Genomic DNA, 24,395 nt, shown 5'->3' with positions numbered 1-24,395 from the left:
CTTGAACTGACGTTCACCCTGACTGTGACCTTTGCTCAGCCCTGGCGAAGTGACCAAGTGTCCCCGACCCTCAGACCAGCTTCCCCATCCGGAAGGGGAACAGCTTGCTGGGAGAGTTTTCCCTGGTCTCCCTCGAGGCCATTGCCTGGCTCTTAGAAGCAGAGAGTGAATTTTGGCACTTGATGAAGCAGCTTTAGATAAGGACCTTTTCTCTGAGTGAATGAAGAGGGTTCCATCCTCCCCTGACATTGGCCTCATTAAACCAGCGAATGGTCTCTCTCCAGACGTGGTTGCAGTTAATCCTCACAACAGCATTAGCAATGATTGCTGCCAGGCGCTGAACTGAGGGCTTCTTCACGGGACCTACCCTGCTCTCTGATCCCATGTCCTAGCACTTCCTTCTTGGTTTGCCAGTTAACTCTGGTCACTTTTGTTTTTCCTCAAATGCACCAGGCTTATTCCTACCCCAGGGCCTTTGCACTTGCTCTTCCTGCTGCCTGGAGTGCTTATCCTCCTACTCTTCCTGTGGCTGGCTCCTTTTCATCAGTCAGGGCTTGAGTGAAATATCTGCTTATCAGAGAGACCCTCCCGACCATTCCATCTAAAGTTCTCTGTCTTCCCCCACTTTAGTACTCTTTGTGGGTCCTATGTTCCTCCTTTGTACCTACCACTGCAATCTGAGGTTGCCTTGTGTATTGCTTCTCTACCTGCTTCTCTACACCAGAACACCAGCTCCATGAGTGAGAAAGGTCTTTATCGGGTTGGGTTGCCACTGTGTCCTCAGCCTTAGAACAGTGCCTGGCCCATCACAGGTGTTCACTACATGTTTACTGAATGGTCAAAGAATAATCTGACCCCGTTCTCACAACAACACTGTGCAGTAGTGTGCTAGAGGAGAGATGGTTGCAAATTCTTTGCTGCTCCTCCCAAGGAGTAGTGGAGGCTCTCTCCCCTCCCCGAGATCTGGACTGGGCCTGTGACTCACACTGACCAGTGAAGCTTGGTGGCAGAAATGAGGCCGTGTGACTTCAGAAGCTGGATCTTAGGAAGCCTTTCAGCTTCTGCGTGGTCTCTCGGCACACTGTCTGGGGAAGCCAGCTGTCATTGGAGAAGGCTGACGAGCCTGAGTCTGCCATACAATCAGGAGGCCCAAGCAGACATATATGTGATGCAGAACCCCTCGTGCACATCCAGCCCCGTGCACCCTTGCTCTGCAATCCCATGAGCCAGCCCAGCCAAGCCCTGTGCAGCTGAGCCTCATCAGTGGACACGATTGTGAGAGGATGATGGATCATTTAAGCCACCAAATTTTGACATGTTGCACAACAGTATGGACAACTGATATGGTAGACACATTCTCTTCATTTCTCAGATCAAAGAAACGAAGGGCAAATGACTTACCCGAGGCCGCTTGGCAGAGGGGGCACTCCAACCTGGTTGTCTCCAGGGCTGGGGCTTGAAACTTCACACCATATCACTCTGAGGCTAATTCATATGTGTTCTGATTTTTTTCTGCCACATCACTGGTTGTCAGTGTTGGGTTGAGAGCCGGTCCTGAGAACTTTCTTCCTTCTCATAGATCTTCATAAACAATGAGTGGCACGATGCTGTCAGCAAGAAAACATTCCCCACCATCAATCCATCCACCGGAGAAGTTATCTGTCAGGTAGCTGAAGGAGACAAGGTGAGAACTGGTGACCTACCTCGGGGCGGGAGCAGGCAAGGGTGGTTTCATTGTGTACTTTATATGTTTTTATGTGGTTGAAACTTTACCAGGTGTGTATTATTTTCATAACTCAAAAATGCCAATGAACATCTTTTGAGTAAATGAATCAACAAAAACTTTTCCTTCCAACAAAGGTGCTAGATTATACCCGGGTTCAATAATTCACACAGTGGTAGAATTGTAGACTTGGAACTAAATTTGGGAACATCTAATCCAATCTCTCTTTTCTAGACCTAGAAGTTGAAGGTCAGAGAAGGGAGGTACACATCTAGATGGAGGAATCTTGTGGACTAGAATTTGGGTCTTCTGAGATCTAGTCTGGTGTTGGTGGTGTATTTACATTATGTTGGAATTATACATACTTGCAATAAAAAATAGTTATAATAATTTTACAACTTAAAAATTAGACTTTTAGGGCGCCTGGGTGGCTCAGTTGGTTAAGCGACTGCCTTCGGCTCAGGTCATGATCCTGGAGTCCCTGGATCGAGTCCCGCATCGGGCTCCCTGCTCGGCAGGGAGCCTGCTTCTCCCTCTGACCCTCCCCCCTCTCATGTGCTCTCTCTCTCTCTCATTCTCTCTGTCTCAAATAAATAAATAAATAAATAAATCTTTAAAAAAAAAAAAATTAGACTTTTAGTAAAAAAAAATTTGTTTTCAAATTATGGAGCATTTATTTTATTTTTTATTTATTATTTTTTTAAATTTTATTTTATTATGTTAATCACCATACATCATTCGTTTTTGATGTAGTGTTCCATGATTCATTGTTTGCATATAACACCCAGTGCTCCATTCAATACATGCCCTCTTTAATACCCATCACCATGCTAACCCATCCCCCCACCCCCCTCCCCTCTAGAACTCTCAGTTTGTTTCTCAGAGTCCATAGTCTTTCATGGTTCATTTCCCCCTCCGATTTCCCCCCCTTCATTTTCCGTTCCTACTATCTTCTCTCTCTCTCTCTCTTTTTTTTTTTTTTTAAAGAAAAGGCCTTGAGAGGTGCCTGGATGGCTCAGTTGGTTGAGCGTCTGACTCTTGGTTTCAGCTCAGGTCATGATCTCAGGGTTGTGAGACTGACTGAGCACCACATCGGGCTCCCGCGCTCAGTGGGGGATTCTCTCTTTCTCCCTCTACCCCTCCCCGACTCATGCTCACTCTCTCTCTAAAATAAATAAATAAATCTTAAAAAAAGAGGGGCGCCTCGATGCCTCAGTCGTTAAGCATCTGCCTTCAGCTCAGGTCATGATCCTGGGTTCCTGGGATCGAGCCCCGCATCAGACTCCCTGCTTGGCGGGAAGCCTGCTTCTCCCTCCTCCACTCCCCCTGCTTGTGTTCCCTCCCTCCCTGTGTCTCTCTCTGTCAAATAAATAAGTAAAATCTTTAAAAAAATAAATAAATAAATCTTAAAAAAAAGAAAAGGCACTGAAAATATTTTAAGAATGCCTCTTGCCCTCTGCTTTAACAGTTTTCTATATTCATGTATAAAGCCCTGCTCCCTCTGCTAAAAGCAAATGTGAATATAGTACTTTTCTGGCTTATAGGGTAGTCTGATGGTAAATATGTTTTTCTTTTTAAGATTTTATTTATTTGACAGAGAGAGAGACAGCGAGAGCAGGAACACAAGCAGGGGGAGTGGGAGAGGGAGAAGCAGGCTTCCTGCAGAGCAGGGGACCCGATGTGGGGCTCGATCCCAGGACCCTGGGATCATGACCTGAGCTGAAGGCAGACGCTTAACGACTGAGCCACCCAGGCGCCCCATGAGCCACCCAGGCACCCCGGTAAATATGTTTAATATTAATGAAAACCATGCTTCCAGCCTCCTGCTACACCTCTCGCTGTATGAAAACTGCTATCTGTGTTGATTTTACTGCTTCTCCAAGGAGAGGGAAGCTGGTTAAACCTATATTAGGTGCAGACTGCCAGTCATCTTAGAAGGAATGCTTAAGTTCTCTGGGCTTACTTTCTTAGGAAGAGGGGGAAAATGGTCAAATTCTAAGCACAGAGCCCTGAATGTTTCCCTCCAAAACTCTTTGGGGGATTCCGAAATGAAAATACAGAAACGGTAACGGTCAGGATCCTCACTCCCTCCGTGAAAGGAGGGCAAGGAGAATCTGAAGCTCCACAGGCAGGGCCTTCGCGGTGGGGAAGGGCTGTTCGGGGCGAGTTTCCACACAGGCATTGACTGAAGTCCCATGGGGGTGTTTGGCAGCGGGCTGGGTGGTAACTGGAGGCAGTTAGTGCTGAGAAGGCCTGAGCTGCCTTGGTGGGTGTTTTCCAGGAAGACGTGGACAGGGCAGTAAAGGCTGCCCGGGCCGCCTTCCAGCTGGGCTCACCCTGGCGCCGCATGGACGCGTCCGACAGGGGCCGCCTGCTGAACCGCCTGGCTGATCTGATTGAGCGGGACCGGACCTACCTAGCAGTGAGTTCTCAGCCCCCTCCCCTCTCATCCCATGTGGTGAATAGGCTCAGAGCATCCCACAGCCATCCAGGAAAGGGGGCTGCATTGCCAACCTGTAACTGGTCAGAATGGCATAGGCTGGACATTTTTGGGGTATGCCCCTGTACCAACCAGAGGAGCCTCTCATTGTCCCCTATGATGGCTAAGAAAGGAGGAGACGGGGTGGAAAGGGGAGCCACAATGGGGAGCCTTCCCCGAGACCCCCAGGGATGGACACCTCCCTCGGAGCCCCTCTGTGTGGTGGGCCTTCTCTCTGGCTGCCAGAGGCAGAAGAAACCAAGAGCCAATACCCTCTCCTCTCCCCAGTCCAATCTGCAAATAGCAGCCAGAGTGAACCTTCTAGAAGGCAAATTATACCATGGTGCTCCACTCTGAAGCCTTCCATGGCATCCTGTATATCCTTAGGATAAAGTCCTATTCTCTCATCATGGTCTACAAGGCCCTGCCTGGTCTGACTCCGTCTCCCAACTAATGCTGGACCATGGCCCTCACACACACCGCTCAGCTCACCAGCCTTCCCTCAGCGTCTTGACTGCCTGGCTTCTTTGAGCCATCAGGGCCTTTGCACATGCTGTTCTCTCTGCTTGGGGTGCTTTTCATTTTGTCATCATTTGTACCTTCCCCCTTGCCTAGTTACCTCCTACATATCCTTCAGGTTTAGGCTAGAGGGCTAAGACTCTCAGACTGGGCTGGGCAGCCTGGCTTCTCCTTTCTAGCACTCTTAACACTCGTGATTGAGGCTTCATGTCATTAGTCACTGGCGCTTTGCTCTCTCAGCCCCCATGTTTGTCTCTTACCCCCAGCCCCAGATTTGGCTTAGAGCAGAACCTGGAAAACACGTGCACGTGAAGTTGGTGCACCGTTCCTCTCCCCACCCCTCGCTCTCCTGTCTTGGGAGAGGGAGGGGCGATGGGCCAGAAATGCCATGGCATTCAGTGGCACAAAGTAGCCCATCAGCCCTTCTTGGTCTGTGCTGAGCTTCAGCGTTGGTCGTCACCGATTGCTTTGATTCAATCCTGTGCCTGCATGTCTGTGCTGACTGTTCTCTTTTCTCAGGCCTTGGAGACCCTGGATAACGGCAAGCCCTATGTCATCTCCTACCTGGTGGATCTGGACATGGTTCTCAAATGCTTCCGGTATGGGCTCAGGCTTCCAGCTCTTTGTTCTGGCCGTCCCCCAGGGGAGCAGGTGTTGTAGGGGCCAGAAATAGAATAATTTTTTTTTTTAAAGATTTTATTTATTAAACAGAGAAGAGACACAGCAATAGAGGGAACACAAGCAGGGGGAGTGGGAGAGGGAGAAGCAGGTTTCCCGTGAAACAGGGAGCCTGATGTGGGGCTCGATCCCAGGACCCTGGGACCATGACCTGGGCCGAAGGCAGATGCTTAACAACTGAGCCACCCAGGCGCCCAGAAATAGAATAATTTAACAGGATCACAGGAGTTATAGAAACATGTTAGGAGAAAATCCCTCAATATCAAAGTTGTAACTTAATCATAAGCATTTTTCTTTCTTCTCAAGGCAGTTTTGGTAATTTCTATGTTAGATGGAATTTGTCCACTTCATGTATGTTATCTCATTTGCTGGCTACAGTTGTTCATATATGCTCTTTATAAGCTTTTTTATCTCTCTAAGGTTGGTGGTAATGTCCCTGCTTTCATTTTGGTTTTCAGTTGTGTCTCCTGCCTTTTTTTCTTAGTCTAGTGAAAGGTTTGTCAATCTGGTGAGTTTTCAAAGAACCCACTTTTGGTTTTGTTGATTTCCTCTATTGTTTTCCTATCTCTGCTCTAGTCTTTATCCTTTCCTTCTTGCTGGCTTTGGGATTAGTTTAATCAAACATCTTAATGCCCAAGAAATACAGGATGAGGAATAAGAGCTTTGTTAGGGTTTTTGGGGTTACAGTAACAAAGCCTCAGTCTGACCTGGGCACTGCAGAGTTGGGGGTCTTAAATCTAGAAGGCCGCTGAGCCTCACCGTGGCCCATCTTAGCCCTCTTGCTTCATTCTTCTGTCAGTTACCCCCTAGCCGCTGTCAGGGCCAGTGTGTGTGCTGGAACCTGGCTGCCCACACCTGGGCTGGCTCCTGTATGCGGGATCCTACTGACTACACTGCAGTCCCTTATCCTAGTGCCAAATGCCAAAGTCTTCATGCCAGATTCAGGGGCCAGATGCCACCCCAATTGGCTGGCCTCAAGTCTGACCAGCTGTGGTCTGGGTGGACGGATCATTGCGCAAGTAACAAGTACTCCCCTGTGACCCTGTGGACAGAGGTGAAGGGGAAGAAGCCGTGCCAGAAAAGTAGCGGTTGGACAACATAAAGGGTTCTCAACCAGGGTAGTTAGTCACGTCTCCCAGGTGACAGCTGGCAATGTCTGGAGATACTTCTGGCTGTCACAGAAGGGGGTGAGGGAAGGGTGCTACTGGTATCTAGTGCATAGAGGCCAGGGAGGCTGCTAAAAAGCCTGCAGTGCACAGCATGGCCCGCACAGCAAAGAATTTTCCAGCCCCATATGACCGTAGTGCCAAGGTTAGAACGCGCTGTGAGGGTGCCCCAGAGAGAGCAGCCTAGGGAAGCTCGGGCTAAGTCCTATGCCCTCCTGAGTTTTAGGAATATGCCGTTATGCTGATGAGGTAACCATTCTGGGGCCTGCAAAACACACGTCATACAGCCTGGGAGAAAGGGAGCGGCGCTGCCTTCCCTTGTAGAGACTGGCAACTCCCTGGCTGTTCACAGACCCGTGTTCGAAGCCAGGTCAGCGTGGGGCCCAGACTCGCGTTGCCATCCCACTCATTTCAGAACTCTTCCTTTTACCCCACGTTTCCATCTTTCCCCTTCTCTCATTTTTCCTGCTTCTCTGAAAATGTCACCATTATGGGCTGGAAACCCACACTGCTCTTTTCTCCCCCAATCTAAGGTGCTGGGCTTTTCTGTCCCCTGGGTCCCTGTGTGTCTAGATGGGAGGCTTTACGAGGGCTTGGGCCAGTTGAGGATTTGTTTCTGGTGACTGTTCCCTCAGTCGTACTTTGGGGTCTGCATACAGAAGTGCTGGCCGTTAGAGAGGTTTTACTTCCTCACCAGATCCGACCCATGGTTCGCAGATGCTAATCTGTGGTGCTGGCTACTTCAACAGTCACAATTTAATAAATCTGAATGTTTATGAAAAATACCAATTCCTGGGGATCAGCCTCGGAGCTCCAGATTGAGTAAGTTGGAAGTGGGCTCCTGAAATGTGGTATTTACAAGCATCCCAGGTGATTCTGAGGCTTAGAGTTTAGTTGTCCAGAGTGGAACTGTGACCCTAGGAAGTCTTTCTGGGACTAAGCCAAGGGCAGGGGCAATTGGGCTTGTTTGGGCCTTACAAGGGGCCTGTTTGAGCCTTTTCTTTCTGCCAGGGTGTACAGGGGTCCCTGCCAGTCATTGATTAAGCTTGGATTTTTTTTTTTTTTTAAGTTATTACGCTGGCTGGGCTGATAAGTACCACGGGAAAACTATTCCCATCGATGGGGACTTCTTCAGCTATACCCGCCATGAACCCGTCGGGGTGTGCGGGCAGATCATTCCGGTGAGTGGTAGGCTCCTAATAAACAGATGAAGGCTTATTAGGAGTGCCTTGAGATGCAGCGATCTGGGACAGGCGGATTGCACAGGTGGGAGGGTCTGCGGGCTGTTGTTGGAAGGCGGCCTGGGTGGTGGGTGAGAACACAGGCTTTAACAAAGCCAACCAGTGCTGCCATGCGTGGACTCTGACTTTGGGCAAATCACTGATCCCCGTAAGACTCGGTTTCCTTCTCTGAAAAGCAGAAGGGAACACAACACTGTCTTAGGGCAGGAGGGGTAATACGAGGCAACAACATAGCACAGAGCCTAGTATGGTAAAGCTCTAAGGAGCCTGAGTCGCTCCTGCTCCCATCCACCTGCCATGTCCATCCGTCTTCAACTCATAGCAGAGTTGTGGGAGTAGCACAAGGGGCTCGGAGAACTCAGCGCGGCCCCCCTCCCCAGGCCGCTCCCTCCTCCCCGAGCCACCCCCTGGGTGCTCCCTTCTCCTCCCCGGGCCGCCCCCTCCTCCCTGGAGCCGGTGCAGCTCCAGCTTGATTCCAGAAGCAGCTCTTGTTTATCGCAGTGGAACTTCCCGCTCCTGATGCAAGCCTGGAAACTCGGCCCAGCCCTGGCGACCGGAAATGTGGTTGTGATGAAGGTAGCTGAGCAGACTCCACTGACTGCCCTCTATGTGGCCAACCTGATTAAGGAGGTGTGTGGTTTGTGTCAGTCTTGACCTCTGAATGCCCTTGTACAGGCTGGCTCCTTGGGGGTTCTTAGGAGGGGCTTCGGGGGCCCCAAAGTGGGGCAGGTGTTTGTAGAGCAGGGACTGAACCTCCCCTGCACCCCCCGTACCTCATCACAGGTCAGCCGAAATGAACCCCCTTACCTGTTTTCTACACTGAGCTTCACTGCCAGACCCCTTTGAAGAATGCCACTGGGGAGGGACAACAGCCCCAGGGAACCCCGAAAAGTAGGTTCTCTGCTGTGCCATTTGGAATTCCTGAGCAGTGCCCCACAACTGGTGTCAGCTTGTCTGGGTACCGGGCAGGCTGCTTTAGCCTCTCAGGAGGGGTGTGTGTTCTGTCCAAGCCCTTTGGAACAGGAGAATGACGCCCAGTGTCCCTGGCTGTTTGCCCACAGGCCGGCTTTCCCCCTGGCGTGGTCAATATTATTCCTGGATTTGGCCCCACAGCTGGGGCCGCCATCACCTCCCATGGGGATGTGGACAAAGTGGCCTTCACAGGCTCCACCGAGGTAAGGCATCACCAGGACCTCAAGCTTGTGGCACATCTGGCCCAAGTTCCCACTGTCCTCAAAGGATGACACTTTGAAGATTCACCTCTGGGTACTGTGTGGAGGGTCCTCTGAGGAGCTTGAGTGCGGGGCCCCGCGTGTGCTGGCAGGAGCTGTCGGGTGGAGCCCTCTGTGGGTTGCTTGACACTCTGGCTGCTGTTGTGGGGCCACCATCCCACGTGGAAGAAAGAGGCCCAGACCTGGGGCGCCTGGGTGGCTCAGACAGTTAAGCGTTTGCCTTCGGCTCAGGTCATGATCCCAGGGTCCTGGGATCAAGCCTTGCATCGGGCTCCTTGCTCGGCGGGGAGCCTGCTTCTCCCTCTCCTTCTACTGCTCCCCTGCTTATGCTCTGTCACTCTCTCTGTAAAATAAATAAATAAAATCTTTAAAAAAAAAAAAGAAGTCTAGAGCTGACCGCCTGCCCAGAGTCAAAGCCCTTTGGCTGTGTCAGATTCCTCGACCAGCAGTGCCCTGACAGTCATAGAGCATGGGCTTCAGAAAGACATGAGTTCAAATCCCAGCCTCGCTATTATGACATGGGGTGATTCACCGAATATCTTCGGGGCTCCATTTGTTGTCTTTAAAATGAGGATGGTCATATGGAGGCAGTAGAGACAGTAGGCATGGTGTAGCGGGGAAGATCAGGTGCTCTGGAGTCTTACTATTTCAGTGGCACTTACTAGCTCTGCGATCCTGGGCAAGTCACTTAGGTTCCCGAAGCCTCTGTCTCATTGGTAAAATGGGGATGATAAGTGCACCCACCTCACAGATTGGAGTGAGGGGGATCAGCAAAGGTCTAGCTCAGAGTAAGTGCTCAGGGAGGGAATGAATGGTGAGTGAGGAGTATCCTGCTGCTCTGTGCCAGGCCCTGGAGGAACAAGGACAAGTAAGATGTCTGGTGATTCCTTCAACATCATCTCCTTCGAAGCAGGGACAGAATTCCTTCTGAAGAGTAACCTTTTCCTCTCCTTCAGTTGTTGGGAGGCTTCCTCACATGGCCCCAGAGAAAGCACACTGACTACTGTAACGAATGTGCTCTTCAAGCCGTTCCCCCGGAGATAGATACCGTCTAGCGTCCAGTCTGTGCGCCGTGATGGCAGCTCCAGGAGGGCAGGAACAGAGCCCAAGATAGCACGGTCCCAGCTCTTTCCTTGATTTGCTGCTGCCCAAATCAATGCCTTGAGGTGATGTTGAGAATCTCACAGAGGGGATGGTTTCCTGACAGAGACAGATGTGTTCGTTCAAATAGGTTCAGGGCGGCTTTGTGCAGGCTCTGGGAATAAGGATGTGAGGAGCACCCCATCCTTGCCCCCACAGAGCGTGCCATGGGCTGGGGGACCACACTCACAACACTGTGGGAAGGGGGCAGGATAGTAGTTTGACCTGGTGATGGACTCACGCTGCCCACGTGTGAATTCTGATTCCACATTCACCAGCTGTGTGACTTTGGGCAAGTGACTTGACCACTCTGAGCTGCAGCTCCCACATTTCTAAAGCAAGGCAAAGAGTTGTGCCTATGTTTGATTGAACTAAATGAACACGAAGCACTTGGCACAGTGTCTGGTATGTAGAGGCCATATTGCTCATGTGGTTATGGTCACTCTCGTCCTGGGAGCTCAGAGGGGTAGGGCAGCAGTGGTAAGTGAATAGCTAGATAGGGTGAAATTCTCCAGCTCTCTTATAATCCAGCTGCTCCCTCATGTTGTGGGGTCCTCTGTCCTGTGTCTAGAAGAGCATTTGGTTCTTCTTTCCTCCTCCTGAGAGCTTGTCTGTGTTTCTGCTTTCCCACAGGTTGGCCGCCTAGTCCAGGTTGCTGCAGGGAGCAGTAACCTCAAGAGAGTGACCCTGGAGCTGGGGGGAAAGAGCCCCAATATCATCATGTCAGATGCAGATAGTAAGGTTTTTGCGGGGAGGAGGTGTGGGATGAAGGCAGCCACTAGCTGTCCGTACTGTGGCTCCACTCACTTCTGTGAGCTTCAGCAACCTCTGGACTCAGTGTCTGCCCCCTGGGCCTCAGGACGAAGATCAGAGTCCACAGCATGGCCCTCCAGCCTGCATGACCTGGTCTCTCCCCGGCTTCTCTCCTCTTTGCTCCCCACCATCCAGCCGGGCTGTGCTACTTAGCTGCCCAGCCATACTGCACACTCTCTCGGAGCAGACTGCTCCTCCTCCTCATACCCCTTTTCCTGGTCCTGGCGAGGCGCCCCCTGATTTGCCCTTCCCTGACTGCTTTGGACTGGCTGGGTGGGTCCTGCCTCCACCCTCTTGTCTGTTACCACGGAGGGCTATGACCTCCTCTCTCTTTGTGTCTGTCTGCTGGGTGTCCACACCGCAAGAAGGGAGAGATCAGGTCTGTCCTGGTCAGTGCTGTTGGTGGCATGAACGGGTTAAGAGGATAAGCAGACACTGGGGCCAGGCTCATCCTCCGTTTCTTCTCATGGGTGCCTTTCTGCCTCCCCAGTGAACTGGGCCGTGGAGCAGGCCCACTTCGCCCTGTTCTTCAACCAGGGCCAGTGCTGCTGTGCGGGCTCCCGGACCTTTGTGCAAGAAGATGTGTACGCCGAGTTTGTGGAGCGGAGCGTTGCCCGGGCCAAGTCTCGTGTTGTTGGGAACCCCTTTGACAGCCAGACTGAGCAGGGGCCGCAGGTAAGCCCGGCTGCTGCAGATGGGTCTGGGTGTCTGGAGCCAGCGTGGAGAAGCAGAGGGGGTCTCAGACTCAGAGGCAGGCAGGCTTGGCTTCAAGTCTCAGCTCTGCCATGTGCCAGCTGTGTGTCCCTGGGAAGCCACATGCCCTCTCTGAGCCACTGTTCTCTCATCTGTAATAACCATCTACCTGAATTCACAGGCTAGCTTTGAAGTGGAAATCAAAAATGGAAACCAGTTTGTAAATTTCATACACATAATAAATATTAGGAGTATCTGTGTAAAAAGGAATGCATGCTTTCTGGACCTTGGCCATCCATAAAAATGCATCTTCCAGAAGGACACACACGTTATCTGTTAACCGTGGTTATCTCTGGGGAGTGGGGCAGAGGGCCATGGCCTGGGTAGCAGAGGGACTTTACTTCACTTTATGCTATTCTGAAATGTTGGATTTAAAATATATATAGGGGCGGCTGGGTGGCTCAGTGGTTAAGCATCTGCCTTCGGCTCAGGTCATGATCCCAGGGTCCTGGGATCGAGCGCCGCATCGGGCTCCCTGATCAGCAGGAAGCCTGCTTCTCCCTCTCCCACTCCCCCTGCTTGTGTTCCTTCTCTCACTGTCTCTCTCTGTCAAATAAATAAAATATTTAAAAATAAAAAAAATATATATATGTATGTATATATATATATATATATATATATATTTTTTTTTTTTTTTTTTTTTTTTTTTTACCATGAGCACATACTCATTTTAACCAAAACAACAGTCAATAGTAATTACAACAAGAAGAAACACAGTGTCTCTGCCCATCATTTCCTCTCATGTCCTGGGCCTTACTCCAGCATTATTCTTAGACGCCGCCTATCCTGGACTCTCTCTCCATAGGGTCCTGTGCTGGCTTCCCCCAGCCACCCCCTCAAGAAGAAAGGAGTCCACAGGGTCAGGGGTGCTCCCAGCTCCCACCAGTCCCACTTCTGGGACCCATGGGTGCCTCTCTACAGGTTCCATCCTCCTGAGGATGTCTGCTGCTGGTGTCCACTCCCCAGGTTCCAGGGCTGGCCAAGACCAGTCTATTTTTATTTTTAATTAATGGACTTATTTTTTTTCCCACCTCCCCGGCTCTAATAGACTTATTTTTAGAGCAATTTAGGTTTATAGAAAAATGAGCAGAAAGTACAAAGTTCCCTTCATTCCCCACCCCCCCCTCTAATTTCCCTGATTATTGACATCTTGCCTTAGTATGGTACATTTGTTATAACTGATGAGCCAATATGATAGATTATTATTAACTAAAGTCCATAGTTTACTTTAGGGCTCACTGATGAGCCAATATGATAGATTATTATTAACTAAAGTCCATAGTTTACTTTAGGGCTCACTGATGAGCCAATATGATAGATTATTATTAACTAAAGTCCATAGTTTACTTTAGGGCTCACTAAAGTCCATAGTTAATGCATTCTTTGAGTGTGGACAAATATATAAAGACATGTATCCACCATCGCAGTATCATACAGAATAGTTTCTCTGCCCTAAAATTCCCCTATGCTCCACCTATTTATCCCTCCCTTACCCCCAACCCTAGGCAACCACTGATCTGTGTACTGTCGTCATGGTTTTGCCTTTCCCAGAATGTCCTATAGCTGGAATCATACAGTATGTAGCCTTTACAGATTGGCTTCTTTTACTTAACAATGTGCATTTAAGTTTCCTCCATATCTTTTTGTTACTTGATAGCTTATTCCTTTTTATGGCTGAGGAATATACCATTGTATGGACATACCACATTTTCCTTACCTACTTATCTGCTGATGGATACTTGGGTTTTTTCCACTTTTTGGCTATTGTGAATGGTGCTACTATGAATCCCAACATCTTTTTTTTCTCTCCTGTTTTTCTTTGTAGTTTATGGCTATTTAATTAGTAAGGTAATATAAACTTGTATAAAAATTTTAATAAAAAGTGTTTCAAGGAAAAAATAAGACCCCCTTGGCTTCCTTCCATGTCTATTCCCCATAGATAACCACACATGCACATGCACACAGAGTTACATTTTTGTATATTTGTTTTAACAAAAACAGGATTATATAACATATTCTACAGGCTTCCCTCACCTTTACAGAATACCTTAGGCTATCTTTCAGTGTCAGTTCACAGATCAATTTTTTTTTTTTTTTTAAACTGGGCTCCATGCCCAACAGGAGGCTTGAAGTCATGATCCTGAGATCAAGAGTCCCATGCTCTACCGACTGAGCCAGCCAGGCGCCTCACACAGATTTATTATTAACAAGGACACAATATATATTATATATACAAACAGTAATTATTTTAGCCAGCCCCTCTACTGATGTATACTTAGAATTGTTTCTGTTTTTTACTTTTACAAAGTGCTCCTCAGTGAATATCCTTGTTTAGGTCCCATTGTGACATGTAGAATAAATTCCTAGAAGTTAAATACCTGGATCAAAGGGTATGAGTATTTCATTTTTTGACCAATATTAATAAAGTACCTGCCACAAGGGCTGTACCAGCTTATAGGCCTTTTTTTAAAATTAAGATACAACTGACATATGACATTGTATTAGTCTTTCTGAGAGCATATGAATATTAGAATGTATGTAACATACTCTTGCCATCAATGTATTTTCTTCTTATTATTATTTTATTTTATTTATCTAGAATGCTTCACGAATCTGTGTCATCCTTGGGCAGGGGCCATGCTAATATCTGTATGGTTCCAATTTTAGTGTGTGTGCTGCTGAAGCAACCACATTTATTTTCTCACTATTTTGAATTCTTAGTTCCTTCATAGTTGGAAAATAAAAACAATGGGTTTGATATGCATTTCTCTGAGGGCTAATGAGGTTGGTTGACCCTTTACTTACGTTTATTGGCCCTTTGTAATTCCTTTTCTGAGCCTTGCTTATTTCTAAGCCTCAGTGGTTGCTCAATTGTCTCATTCATTGCCTGTGTGGTTCTAAGCCTAAAGCTAGGAGAGGTCTGGCTCTAGCATCTCTGAAACTTGGGACTTCTTTTCCTGCAGGTGGACGAAACTCAGTTTAAGAAGATCCTTGGTTATATCAAATCTGGGAAGGAGGAGGGGGCGAAGCTGCTGTGCGGTGGAGGGGCTGCTGCTGACCGTGGCTACTTCATCCAGCCCACCGTGTTCGGAGATGTGCAAGACAGCATGACTATCGCCAGGGAGGAAGTTAGCATGGGGCCAGCATTCTGGGGAATGTTCTTAGGAGAAGTGGACAATTAAGTTTGGCGTCTTCATACCATGACCCATCCGCTGGCTTTGGGCCAAATCCTGGCTCTGTGCCTAAGACAAATTATTTACAATTCTATCTGATCTGGTCGTTCCCCTCTTCCACCCGTTATGGCTACCCACTGTTGGGGAGAACTTCCAAATTCCCTTGCACAGTTTCCAGGGCCTTTGTGTTGTGGTCCCTGCGAGCCATGAGTCAAGGAATGGTTTTGCTCAGCCCTTTTATGATCTTCATATAAGCAGGACACTGGACTAGACCGAAGGGCTGTGACTTCCCCACATGGCAAGGTTCCCGATGTTCTCCCTCTCAGCACTCATGATGAATGCAGGACAGCAGCTCTGGCTCACTCATTCATTCATTTCACAAACACTTACTGAATGCCTGCTTATGTGCCAGGCTCTCTAGAGACCCTGGAGATCCAGAGGTATGCAAGATGTGTTCCCTGCCCTCACGGGGTCCACACACGCTCCCCTTCCCCAGTGGATTAGTCCTTTAGCAGCCTCATGCACAGAAAATATTTCCTGTTCATGTATAATTCAAAATAAAATAATATGAAAATGCAAAATCAGAGGAAGAAAGTCCAACAGAGTTCTGCCTCTTTCCCCATCATGACTACTTTGATGCTTTTTTTGAAATCTCAAATATCACTTTTCCAGAGGGGTGGGGGGTGCCTCTGCTCTGCCAGTGCCCAAAGCACATGACGCCCCATCCCACAGTCCTGCTCCAACCATGATGAGTCCTGGCACTCTTCTCCCGCCTCTGCCTCGACACTCCCCAGGCAGTCCTGGAATCAGCCATTTCTTCAAGAAGTCCTGCTCCCTTTTAGGGGAAAGTGGGATTTCATGAGGATAGGTGCTGGGTGTGTTTATGCCTGGCACTCCGTTTCCCTCCTCCCTGCTCCCTGCCTGCACTCTGGCTTTGGCCAGTATCACAGCTTGGCTGTCACTTCTGCACAGCCTCACCCCTCCTCTCCGCTCATCGGTCCAGGAGCTCCCGTGGGCTCCCAGCACTCATTACACAGCCTGTATTGGTTCCTTCTAACGCCCTGATTACATCAGGACCACCTACACTGCATTCCCCCCAGGGCTCTGCCTTGATAGGGCTGAGAGCGGCCACACCCCGACAGCATCCGCACATCTGGCCCCTGTGACTTGGCTTTTGAATCTCATTCTCCACTAAAAAGAACCAGGATTCCTTGAAGAAATGGCTCATGCCAGGAATAGGACAGGGAAAGTACCAAATAAACCTGGATGTCTTGAGAGCAGAGACCCTGTTTCATTCAGTTACTTCTTCAGCTTTTAGTGTGTGCCTTGCTGAAAAAACTGATGTAAATTCTTTGAAATAATCTACGTGTAACATGCCAGAAACCCCTACCTTGCAGGATTGTTCAGAAATAAGATCAGTGGTGTAAAGCACGTGGCCTATAGAATGTAACTGATCCCCATTAGCTTCCTTCCCTTTGTGTTTCATTGAACTTGGGAGCTGTTGTCTCCCTGTGGAACTCTTAGGGTATGTCTGGGGGCTCAATCTGGAATGATCTGCTCTGCACTGTGAAAGCTGGATGGCAGGTGGTTTCTGTGTATGCTACACCCTCCCAACTGTGCACTCTCTTACCCCAGATCTTTGGGCCAGTGATGCAGATCCTGAAGTTCAAGACCATAGAGGAAGTCATTGGGAGAGCCAACAATTCCAAATATGGGCTGGCTGCAGCTGTCTTCACCAAGGACTTGGACAAGGCCAATTATCTGTCCCAAGCCCTCCAGGCTGGCACTGTGTGGTAAGAGCCTCCTGGCAACCCCTCACAGCCTAGGCAGGCATCCCCAAGCCAGGGTCTTCTGGAATCTAGTTCCACACCCTAGAATTTGGGGTGCTGGGCTCAGTTCCTTCTGGGTCAGGGTGTGGTATAATAGAGATTTCCCATCCCAAGAGAAATAAAAACCTACATCTGCACAAATAAGTGTACCTGAATGTTCATACCAGATTATTAACAATACTCAAAAGGTGGAGACAACCTAAATGTCCTTTAGTTGAAGAATGGATCAACAAAATGTGGTCTATCCACACAATGGAATGTCATTCAGCCATAGAAAGGAATAAAGTGCTGATACATTTAACAAACAGAGATGAACCTTATAAACGTGATACTAAGTGGAAGAAGCCAGACACAAAAGGCCACATACTGTGTGATTCCATTTATATGAAATGTCCAGAATAGACAAATCCATAAAGACAGAAAGTAGATTAGAGGCTTCCAGGGGCTAGAAGGGGGGGGCGGGGAGTGGGGAATAACTGCTTATTGGGTACAGGGTTCTTTATGGGGTGATAGAAATGTTCTGGAATTAGATGGAGGTGATGATTGCACCACACTGTGAATCTGCTATATCTACTGAATTGTGCACCTGAAAGTTGTGAATTTTAAATTCAATTAAAATTTAATAATTTTTAGGGGTGCCTGGATGGCTCAGTCAGTAAAGTGTCTGCCTTCAGCTCAGGTCATGATCTCAGGGACCTAGGATCAAGTCCTACCATCAGGCTCTCTGCTCAATAGGGAGTCTCCTTCTCCTTCTCACTCTCCCTCTGTGCTCTCGCGCTCTCACTCTCTCAAGTAAATTTTTTAAAAAATTTAATAATTTTTAAGAACTGCAAAAAAAGTACCTAGTTAGCAAAAACGATTCATTAAAATGGGAAGCTATGATGTGGTGCACCCTGTTACTAACAGTCATCTGTGACCACATCATGAGGGGTGATGACTTACGGCTTTATTTCATGTAGTTTGCTTTTGGCTCCTACATGGCTGGTTATAACTATGGTTCGACCTATCCATTTATCCTCAGTAATATTTTAGAGCCATTCAGGAGGTCGGAGGGGTATGACACACACATCTCCTACAAGTTACTTCTGAATCTTGTTTCATATTATAGGGTCAACTGCTATGATGTGTTTGGGGCCCAGTCCCCATTCGGCGGCTACAAGATGTCTGGGAGTGGCCGGGAGCTGGGAGAGTATGGGCTGCAGGCATACACCGAAGTGAAAACCGTGAGTATGGGCGCCTTCTCAGCTTTCCCTCACACTGGGCTCCATCAGTACTTAGTACTAGTTTCTTGTTTTAAGCCACAGAAGCTACAGGAAAGGGCGAGGACCCAGTCTCTGCTCTGTCTCATGAGAAATAACTTGGGACCTGGCCACCACTATGCCTGCACAGTCCTTTGCTAGGCTTTGTTATACGCCAAGTTCTGTAAGACTTGAGAAGAAGGGAGGTTCCTAGTGGGCCGAAGCAGTGGGGAAAAGCTTCTACTAAGAATCAAGCCGTGAGGCATTAGAGACCAAGGGCCATAAATATACCAAAATCCTAATGTCAGTGATAGGAATGTAGCCTGGAGGACAAATCAGAAATACAAAGAAAGTATTATTCCATAAATATTCATCACAGCATTATCTCTCAAAGATGAAAAAGTCAAATGTAACCTAAATGCCCAATAAATTATGGAACACCCAAATCATGGTTTACTAAGTAGCCATTAAAACTATTTTTGTAGGGGTGCCGGGGTGGTGCGGTTGGTTGGGCATCTGACTCTTGGTTTTGGCTCAGGTCATGATCTCAGGGCTGTGAGATGAAGCCCCACGTTGGGCTGCATGCTCAGCGCAGAGTCTGCTTGAGGATTCTCTCTCTTTCTCCCTCTGCACCTCCACCCCCCACATGGGCCTGCTCTTTCCCTCTCTCAAATAAATAAATAAATAAATAAATAAATAAATAAATAAATCTTTAAAAATATATTTTTGTAGGATATTTGACATGGAAAATGATCATCCTTTAAAGTGAAAAGACAGCATACAAAGTAGTACGTGCAGTATAAACCCAATTTAAAGGCTGTATATACATATATATACTCAGGTACCTTTATTTATAACTATGGAAAAGACAGGAAAGAAAGGCACCAAAGTGAAAATAATTTTCTCTACAATGGACACTAATTACAGTTTAACCAGGCAACAAACTCACTAGTGATATTTAAAGAAAAGAGTAATGGGCCAAGTTGGGCTTTCCCAGGACTGGGGAAGAGAAGGCTCAGGGCACGCAAACCAGCCAGGGGAGCAGGGTGAGAAGGGGGGACGTGGTCTTCATTCAGTACTCAGTGGTAAGCCACAACCTGTGTTCTCAAGAAGCTCGTTGGAATAAAATAAACCTGTTTGCTTGTTTATTTAAAATTGTCCCAGGGGCGCCTGGGTGGCTCAGTCAGTTAAGCCTCTGCCTTCCGCTCGGGTCATGGTCCCAGGATCCTGGGATCGAGCCCTGCGTCAGGCTCCCTGCTAAGCAGTGGAGTCTGTGTCTCCCGCTCCCTCTGCCCTTGCTCATGTGCTCTCTCTCCCTCACTCACTTTCTCAAATAAATAAAATCCTTTTTAAAAAAATAAATAAAATTGTCCCAGACAAGAGGCAAGATCCAGATTTGAACCTGACACTGGCCTATAACTGTTCATCAAAACAGTGATGAGATTATTTAGGTACGGTGTTGCGGGGCCCGTGCTAGGACTGAGCCCCAGGAGTCCCAGTATCCGGATTTCCTGGAGGGCAGGGGGAGAGAGACCCTGAAAAGAGGAGGCTTGAGTTGAGGTGGTTCGTGCAGGAATCCAAGTGTAAGCTGTTGAGTTTGGGGAACTCAAGTGATAATCCTAACAAAAATAGGATTAAAAACTTTTCAGAAAAGAAATCAAGTTTGCAAGGGGGGGGACTGCTGAGAAAATGTCTTCTTTTGAACTCATCTTTACTGAGAGCTTACTTTGTGCCAGAATCTGCTAGACTTCCTTATGCAGGTTATCTCAATCAGTGCTCACAACAACCCCAGGAGGGATATTCTGTCTTTATCCCATCCTGCAGATGAGGAATCAAGGCACACAGAGGTGAAGTCCTTGCACAGTAGGGGTAAAGCTGGGATTTAACCAAATCCATCTGAGTCTGGAATCTTCCCACTTGACACACTGACACACCTGTAAGCTTTAGCATGTTATTTTTTCCCTCACTTTGATTCTTTTAGAGGAAAATATGGGTGTAGGTCAGGGTCTCTCAAGCTCAGCACTGTTGACATTTGGGGTTGTATAATTCTTTGTTGTGGGGTTTGTCCTGTGCAGCGTGGGACGTTCCATGGGCAGCATTCCTGACTGCTACCTACTAGATGCCATAGCAATCCCGCCCTCTTCTGCCCCGTGACAATAAAAAATGACTGGATTAAGGGGAGGCAGAGAATGTTCTCATGCAGAACAGGGCCCTAGCTGTGTCCCTGGGATTGGGCAGTTGTCTATCAAGCTATCAGAAGTAAAGGAAGCCCTTGTGCTCATCCTTGGCAGCACCCCAGCTGAGAGTGCCCACAGATCGCAGGGAAGCAGGAAGATTTAACAGCTGCTCTGCTCCCCTCTTACAGGTCACGGTCAAAGTGCCTCAGAAGAACTCCTGAAGAACTGTGCTGACTCCCGGCGGAGGTCAAGGACATCAGCAGCAAAACCAAGAAAAATGACACTTGCACACTAAAAGTCTCAAAAGAGAAATTCTCTCACATAATCTCTTGATCAAGAAAATGTCAGAACTTTAATTGATAGATGGGGGTGGGTGTGAAGCAAAGAGTACCGGGAAAGCCTTTTACATGCCAACAATACTCCTAGCTTCCAGGCTGATTTTTCAAAACTAGATTCAAATGTCTTATTCTGTCCATCTGATAGATTTCTGTAACTTGCCTTTATAGGGGAACAAAAAGCCATTTTTTACACTTGTACTAACAAGTCAGGGCAACAGCTAGTGCCTTCCTCTGTATTCTGGACTAAAATTCATTAAAAACAATGCTGCTGTTCACTTTTTGGTTAACTCTTTGTCCATCTCAGTAACCCAAGGAAATACCACCACATAGGGATGTTGTCCCCTCCTGTGTGTGTGTGTGTGTCACACTGTATGTGGCTACTGTCCTGTGGGGAAATAGCTTTCATTTCTTATCTCCGTCCTGTCCACCTGTGGCCCTATGGTAGGCCCTAGGGAAGTCACCGAAATAGGACTCCCCAGGTCCTGCCCTTAGAGAGGGGACGGTCAACCAGGAAAGACACACTTCACATCCAAGGTTTGTTGTTTTTGTTTTAAGTTAAAAAACTTGGGTCAGACTAAATGAGACAGGTTCATGCTGATGAATTTCATGAGATTAATTTGGAAACCAGATGTCTGTTTATTCATCTTAAGTGAGGTCTGTATTCCTGTAACCAGACCTGGTGGATCTCCTGTCCAGAACACTGCCTTACTTTAGTTAAGGGACCTGTAATTAGGATTGTTAGTAAACGAGGAATCTGAAGATTCCTTGGTGAGCAATGGAATCAGCAAAAAGCTGAATAGCTGTAGGAGTTTGTGAAGGTTGTGATCATGTTTGGGTCACAGATTAACAATTTGAGAAAAAAGTCTGATCCTCTCCTAGGGAAAATCCACCTTCTGTATCATTTTTGCAGACAGTGTCCAGGGATTGTGGAGCACGCTGGTTGACCCCTGGCTTACTTCACTCAGGCTAAGCCACATCTTGGTCAACAATCCCTATTCCACTAAAGGCTAATCTGACTTACTTGAATAGTGCTTCATAATTTTTGTCATATATGCGTATACCTGTATCATTTACTTTTTTCTTTAAATCGACTCTTATTTAGATAAAAAAATTAAGCACTTTATTGCCATACATAAAAAAACTGCATTTAACTGCCATAAATAGAAGGCATCGTAAAAAAGAAAGCAAAACAATGTTAACTAAATTTAAGAAAATACGAATAAACTTAATCATTTAGATTATGCATATATTGTTATATATATATACAAATAAATCTACTCATTCCACAGTTGTTCATACCTGAAATCAGTGTGCCACAATGAGGAGCCTAGGATTTTATGACCAGTGAGCAGAAACATTCCCCTTCTTGTTGCTTCAGGACGAGATGGGGTTCACTGCCAATAAAATGATTCTGTATTTTAGTTTTGATGCTAAGCAGCAACACCAGTGTCACGACACATGAGGCTAGCAAAGCTTTGAACCCGCCCCTGTTCTCCCATCCTGCTTGGTGGCCTTCGGGCTGAGGGTGGCCCACTGCAGCTGGGATGGGTTGATCAGCAGAACCGGCTGTCCCTGCCCTCAGGGCACACACAGCTGATCTACCCGGGGAAGTGGCAGTAAACAGGGACAAAAGGAAGAGGGTGTTCTGAGGGTGTGAAAAGGGATGCTTGGCCCAAGCTGGCCAGCTGGAGGAAAAGACCACACCCCTGCACACTTAACCTTCCTCCATTGTAAACATTCCTTGGGAGATTACTGAGCGCCAGGTACTGGTGATGCAAGGATGAATCAGGCACACTTACACCTCCAGAAGCTCAGAATCTGGTGAGGCAAGTAAGACTCTCAAAAAAGGTGATTATAATACAATATAGGTGCCACGTGCAGTGACAGTGATAAGGTAATGGCGTCATGGAAGGCCAAGAAGGGCCCCTGCTGACTGCAGACACAAGAAAGCTCCCTAGAGGGTACTCATAGTGTCTTTTATTTTTTTCCAGGCTTCTTGCCAGAGGTTCAGTTCCTGAAGGCTTGAGCCTGGGTTATTTCCCTATTACTTATGCCCCTTATGTAAGCGGGAGTACCACTCCTATCTGCTTAATATTTACCCTAAGCTATAATAAAGGCATGTAAAAGTGATGTAGGACAAAGGCAGAAGGAAATGTAGATAAAATTAAATACCTTCTAACCTGAAGCCTGACAAATACTTGAGGCAGGTGGAATGTAACGTTCCTCCAGTAAACTCCCAACTGTCTTAACGTTAATGCTTTGCTAGAGGGAAAAACTACCTTAGCTTGACAATGGCAAGGTCTCCAGGATGCTGTGAGTCTTCTTCAGCATTGGAAAATCCTTTTGGAACTTCCCTTAGCTTCAGTTTCCCCAACCCAAAGTATATAATCAGTTGCCCTTCACAATCCTGGGGTAGCAGCTCTTTCTGCCCAGCGGTTCTGTCCCCATGCTTTAATAAAACCACCATTTTTGCACCAAAGACCTCTCAAGAATTCCTTCTCGGCTGTTGGCTCAGGCAGGACCCCAACACCACACTACTCAGAAACTACATCATTTGGCGCCCAATGTGGGGCTTTGAGTCTTTTCATCTGGACTCTGAACCTCGGTGCTAATTTGAGGAGTATTTTCTTTACTCTTCCTTTACTCTCATTTCAGGGGCTTTTCAAGCAGTATGGTCTTATTGGAACACTTTCAGATGGCTCGCTCAGGCTGCAGTCCTCTAGCCTGTGGCTACTCTACGGGGAGGAAAAAAGCCTGCCTTTTGGCTGGAAGTTAGTACTCTGGCCAGGATTGTAATAAGACCCAGAAACTTGATGCTTTCTCTTTATTCCTATCCTTATACAGAGTTGTCTGTCTAGGGCACGGGACAGTCACCTAAGTGACTAGGACAGCTGCTGATCCTAAGATTCCCGTGTGAGGTTTCCTCCTCATTGGTCTAATGTGATCCCCTCCACAACTCTGGTCTAGCTGCTTCTGGCCATGAGGCTTTCACCCAGAGCTGGCTGAAACCAGTATCCAATTGAATTAAAACCCAACCGGGGACCGTTTCCTAGAGAAGTTGGCTGTAAAGACTACATGTGTTGGAATATTGCTTAGATCATGGTGGAGTTCTGTCTTTACTGTTTTCCGTCAATGTTCTCTATTAACTACTTAAATTACAAAATTGGGTAATTTTCCCTTGTAAAACTTTTCTAATGATTTCCATGGGTTAAAAAACGGCAGGTTACTCAGTCCATATGCCAGGCACCAATCTGTAGCCTAGAATGCAATGGAGAAGTGGGATGCTAGCATCCCTCCTACAGGTCCTTTTACAGCAGGTCTGCCTTCATGACAAGGCAGGTAGCAATTTTCATTTGAAGGACGCCTCCACTCACTTTTGACACCTGGAACCTCTGACATATCCTGTGTGGGATGTCACCCAGGGAGTCAGCCTTTTTGGTAATGGACCTTCTCTCTTCTTCAGTTCCCAAGGAGCAGGGGAGCTTCTTCAGGGCCCAAGGATTCTCCCTTGGGATGCCTTTTAACCCACTGGAAACCATTCCTATTGCAAAATTTAAAAGAGGATTGATCTCCTGTAACACTACATGGCCTCAGCAGGACCTATCAGATCTCTTCTGCAGGAAACAGGGCAAATGGACAGAGGTACCCCCCTAGGTCCAGTCCTTTGGTGCTCCACATCAGGACCCCAACCGAAGGGCCTCTTGCAGAATGTGAACTCCCTCCTGATATACTGGATGATAATGATCTAAATAGGCCTCTGAATAAACCCAGGTTGCTGGAGGAAACACAGGCCATCCCTGATGAAGGGGACACTGACTCTCTCTCACTGTTCATCCTAATAGATGTGGGGGCTTCTCTCTCATTTCCCAGGGGTTAATGGCTATAATTAGAGCCAA

The 24,395-nt window shown here is 47.5% G+C and overlaps 3 protein-coding genes and 1 non-coding gene across 8 annotated transcripts in view; 1 reads left to right on the top strand and 3 right to left on the bottom strand.

Annotated features, from left to right (window-relative positions):
* Window positions 1-1,584, bottom strand: part of BRAP (BRCA1 associated protein) — a 94,908-nt gene extending 93,324 nt beyond the window's left edge. For both annotated transcript variants that reach the window (XM_078060960.1, XM_078060963.1), the window contains exon 1: window positions 1,402-1,584. The gene's annotated coding sequence lies outside the window, so the exon portion shown is untranslated. The remainder of the gene's footprint in view (window positions 1-1,401) is intronic.
* Window positions 1-20,774, top strand: part of ALDH2 (aldehyde dehydrogenase 2 family member) — a 28,966-nt gene extending 8,192 nt beyond the window's left edge. The window contains exons 2-13 of the mRNA XM_036076617.2: window positions 1,580-1,684; window positions 4,005-4,145; window positions 5,241-5,320; window positions 7,635-7,746; window positions 8,308-8,436; window positions 8,868-8,981; window positions 10,812-10,914; window positions 11,482-11,666; window positions 14,708-14,872; window positions 16,553-16,710; window positions 17,855-17,969; window positions 20,350-20,774. Coding sequence (XP_035932510.2) covers window positions 1,580-1,684; window positions 4,005-4,145; window positions 5,241-5,320; window positions 7,635-7,746; window positions 8,308-8,436; window positions 8,868-8,981; window positions 10,812-10,914; window positions 11,482-11,666; window positions 14,708-14,872; window positions 16,553-16,710; window positions 17,855-17,969; window positions 20,350-20,382 — 1,440 coding nt within the window. The 3' untranslated portion in view covers window positions 20,383-20,774. The remainder of the gene's footprint in view (window positions 1-1,579; window positions 1,685-4,004; window positions 4,146-5,240; window positions 5,321-7,634; window positions 7,747-8,307; window positions 8,437-8,867; window positions 8,982-10,811; window positions 10,915-11,481; window positions 11,667-14,707; window positions 14,873-16,552; window positions 16,711-17,854; window positions 17,970-20,349) is intronic.
* LOC118525750 (uncharacterized) overlaps window positions 5,400-24,395 on the bottom strand; it is a 44,519-nt gene continuing 25,523 nt past the window's right edge. Inside the window, exons 2-4 of one of the 4 annotated variants that reach the window (XR_013443505.1) lie at window positions 21,799-21,893; window positions 9,067-9,381; window positions 5,400-7,974 (exon numbers count right to left, since the gene is read on the bottom strand). The gene's annotated coding sequence lies outside the window, so the exon portion shown is untranslated. Of the gene's footprint in view, window positions 7,975-8,988; window positions 9,382-21,798; window positions 21,894-24,395 lie in introns of those variants that run through there. The other 3 variants (XR_004912291.2, XR_004912293.2, XR_013443508.1) reach the window with 3 other exon arrangements.
* LOC118525763 (U6 spliceosomal RNA) lies at window positions 14,334-14,431 on the bottom strand. Its single transcript, XR_004912303.1, has one exon. It is a non-coding gene; the product is annotated as a U6 spliceosomal RNA (small nuclear RNA).

This window comes from Halichoerus grypus, chromosome 13 (genome assembly GCF_964656455.1).
Source record: "Halichoerus grypus chromosome 13, mHalGry1.hap1.1, whole genome shotgun sequence".
NCBI lineage: Eukaryota > Metazoa > Chordata > Mammalia > Carnivora > Phocidae > Halichoerus > Halichoerus grypus.
This window is presented reverse-complemented; position numbering and strand designations above follow the sequence as displayed.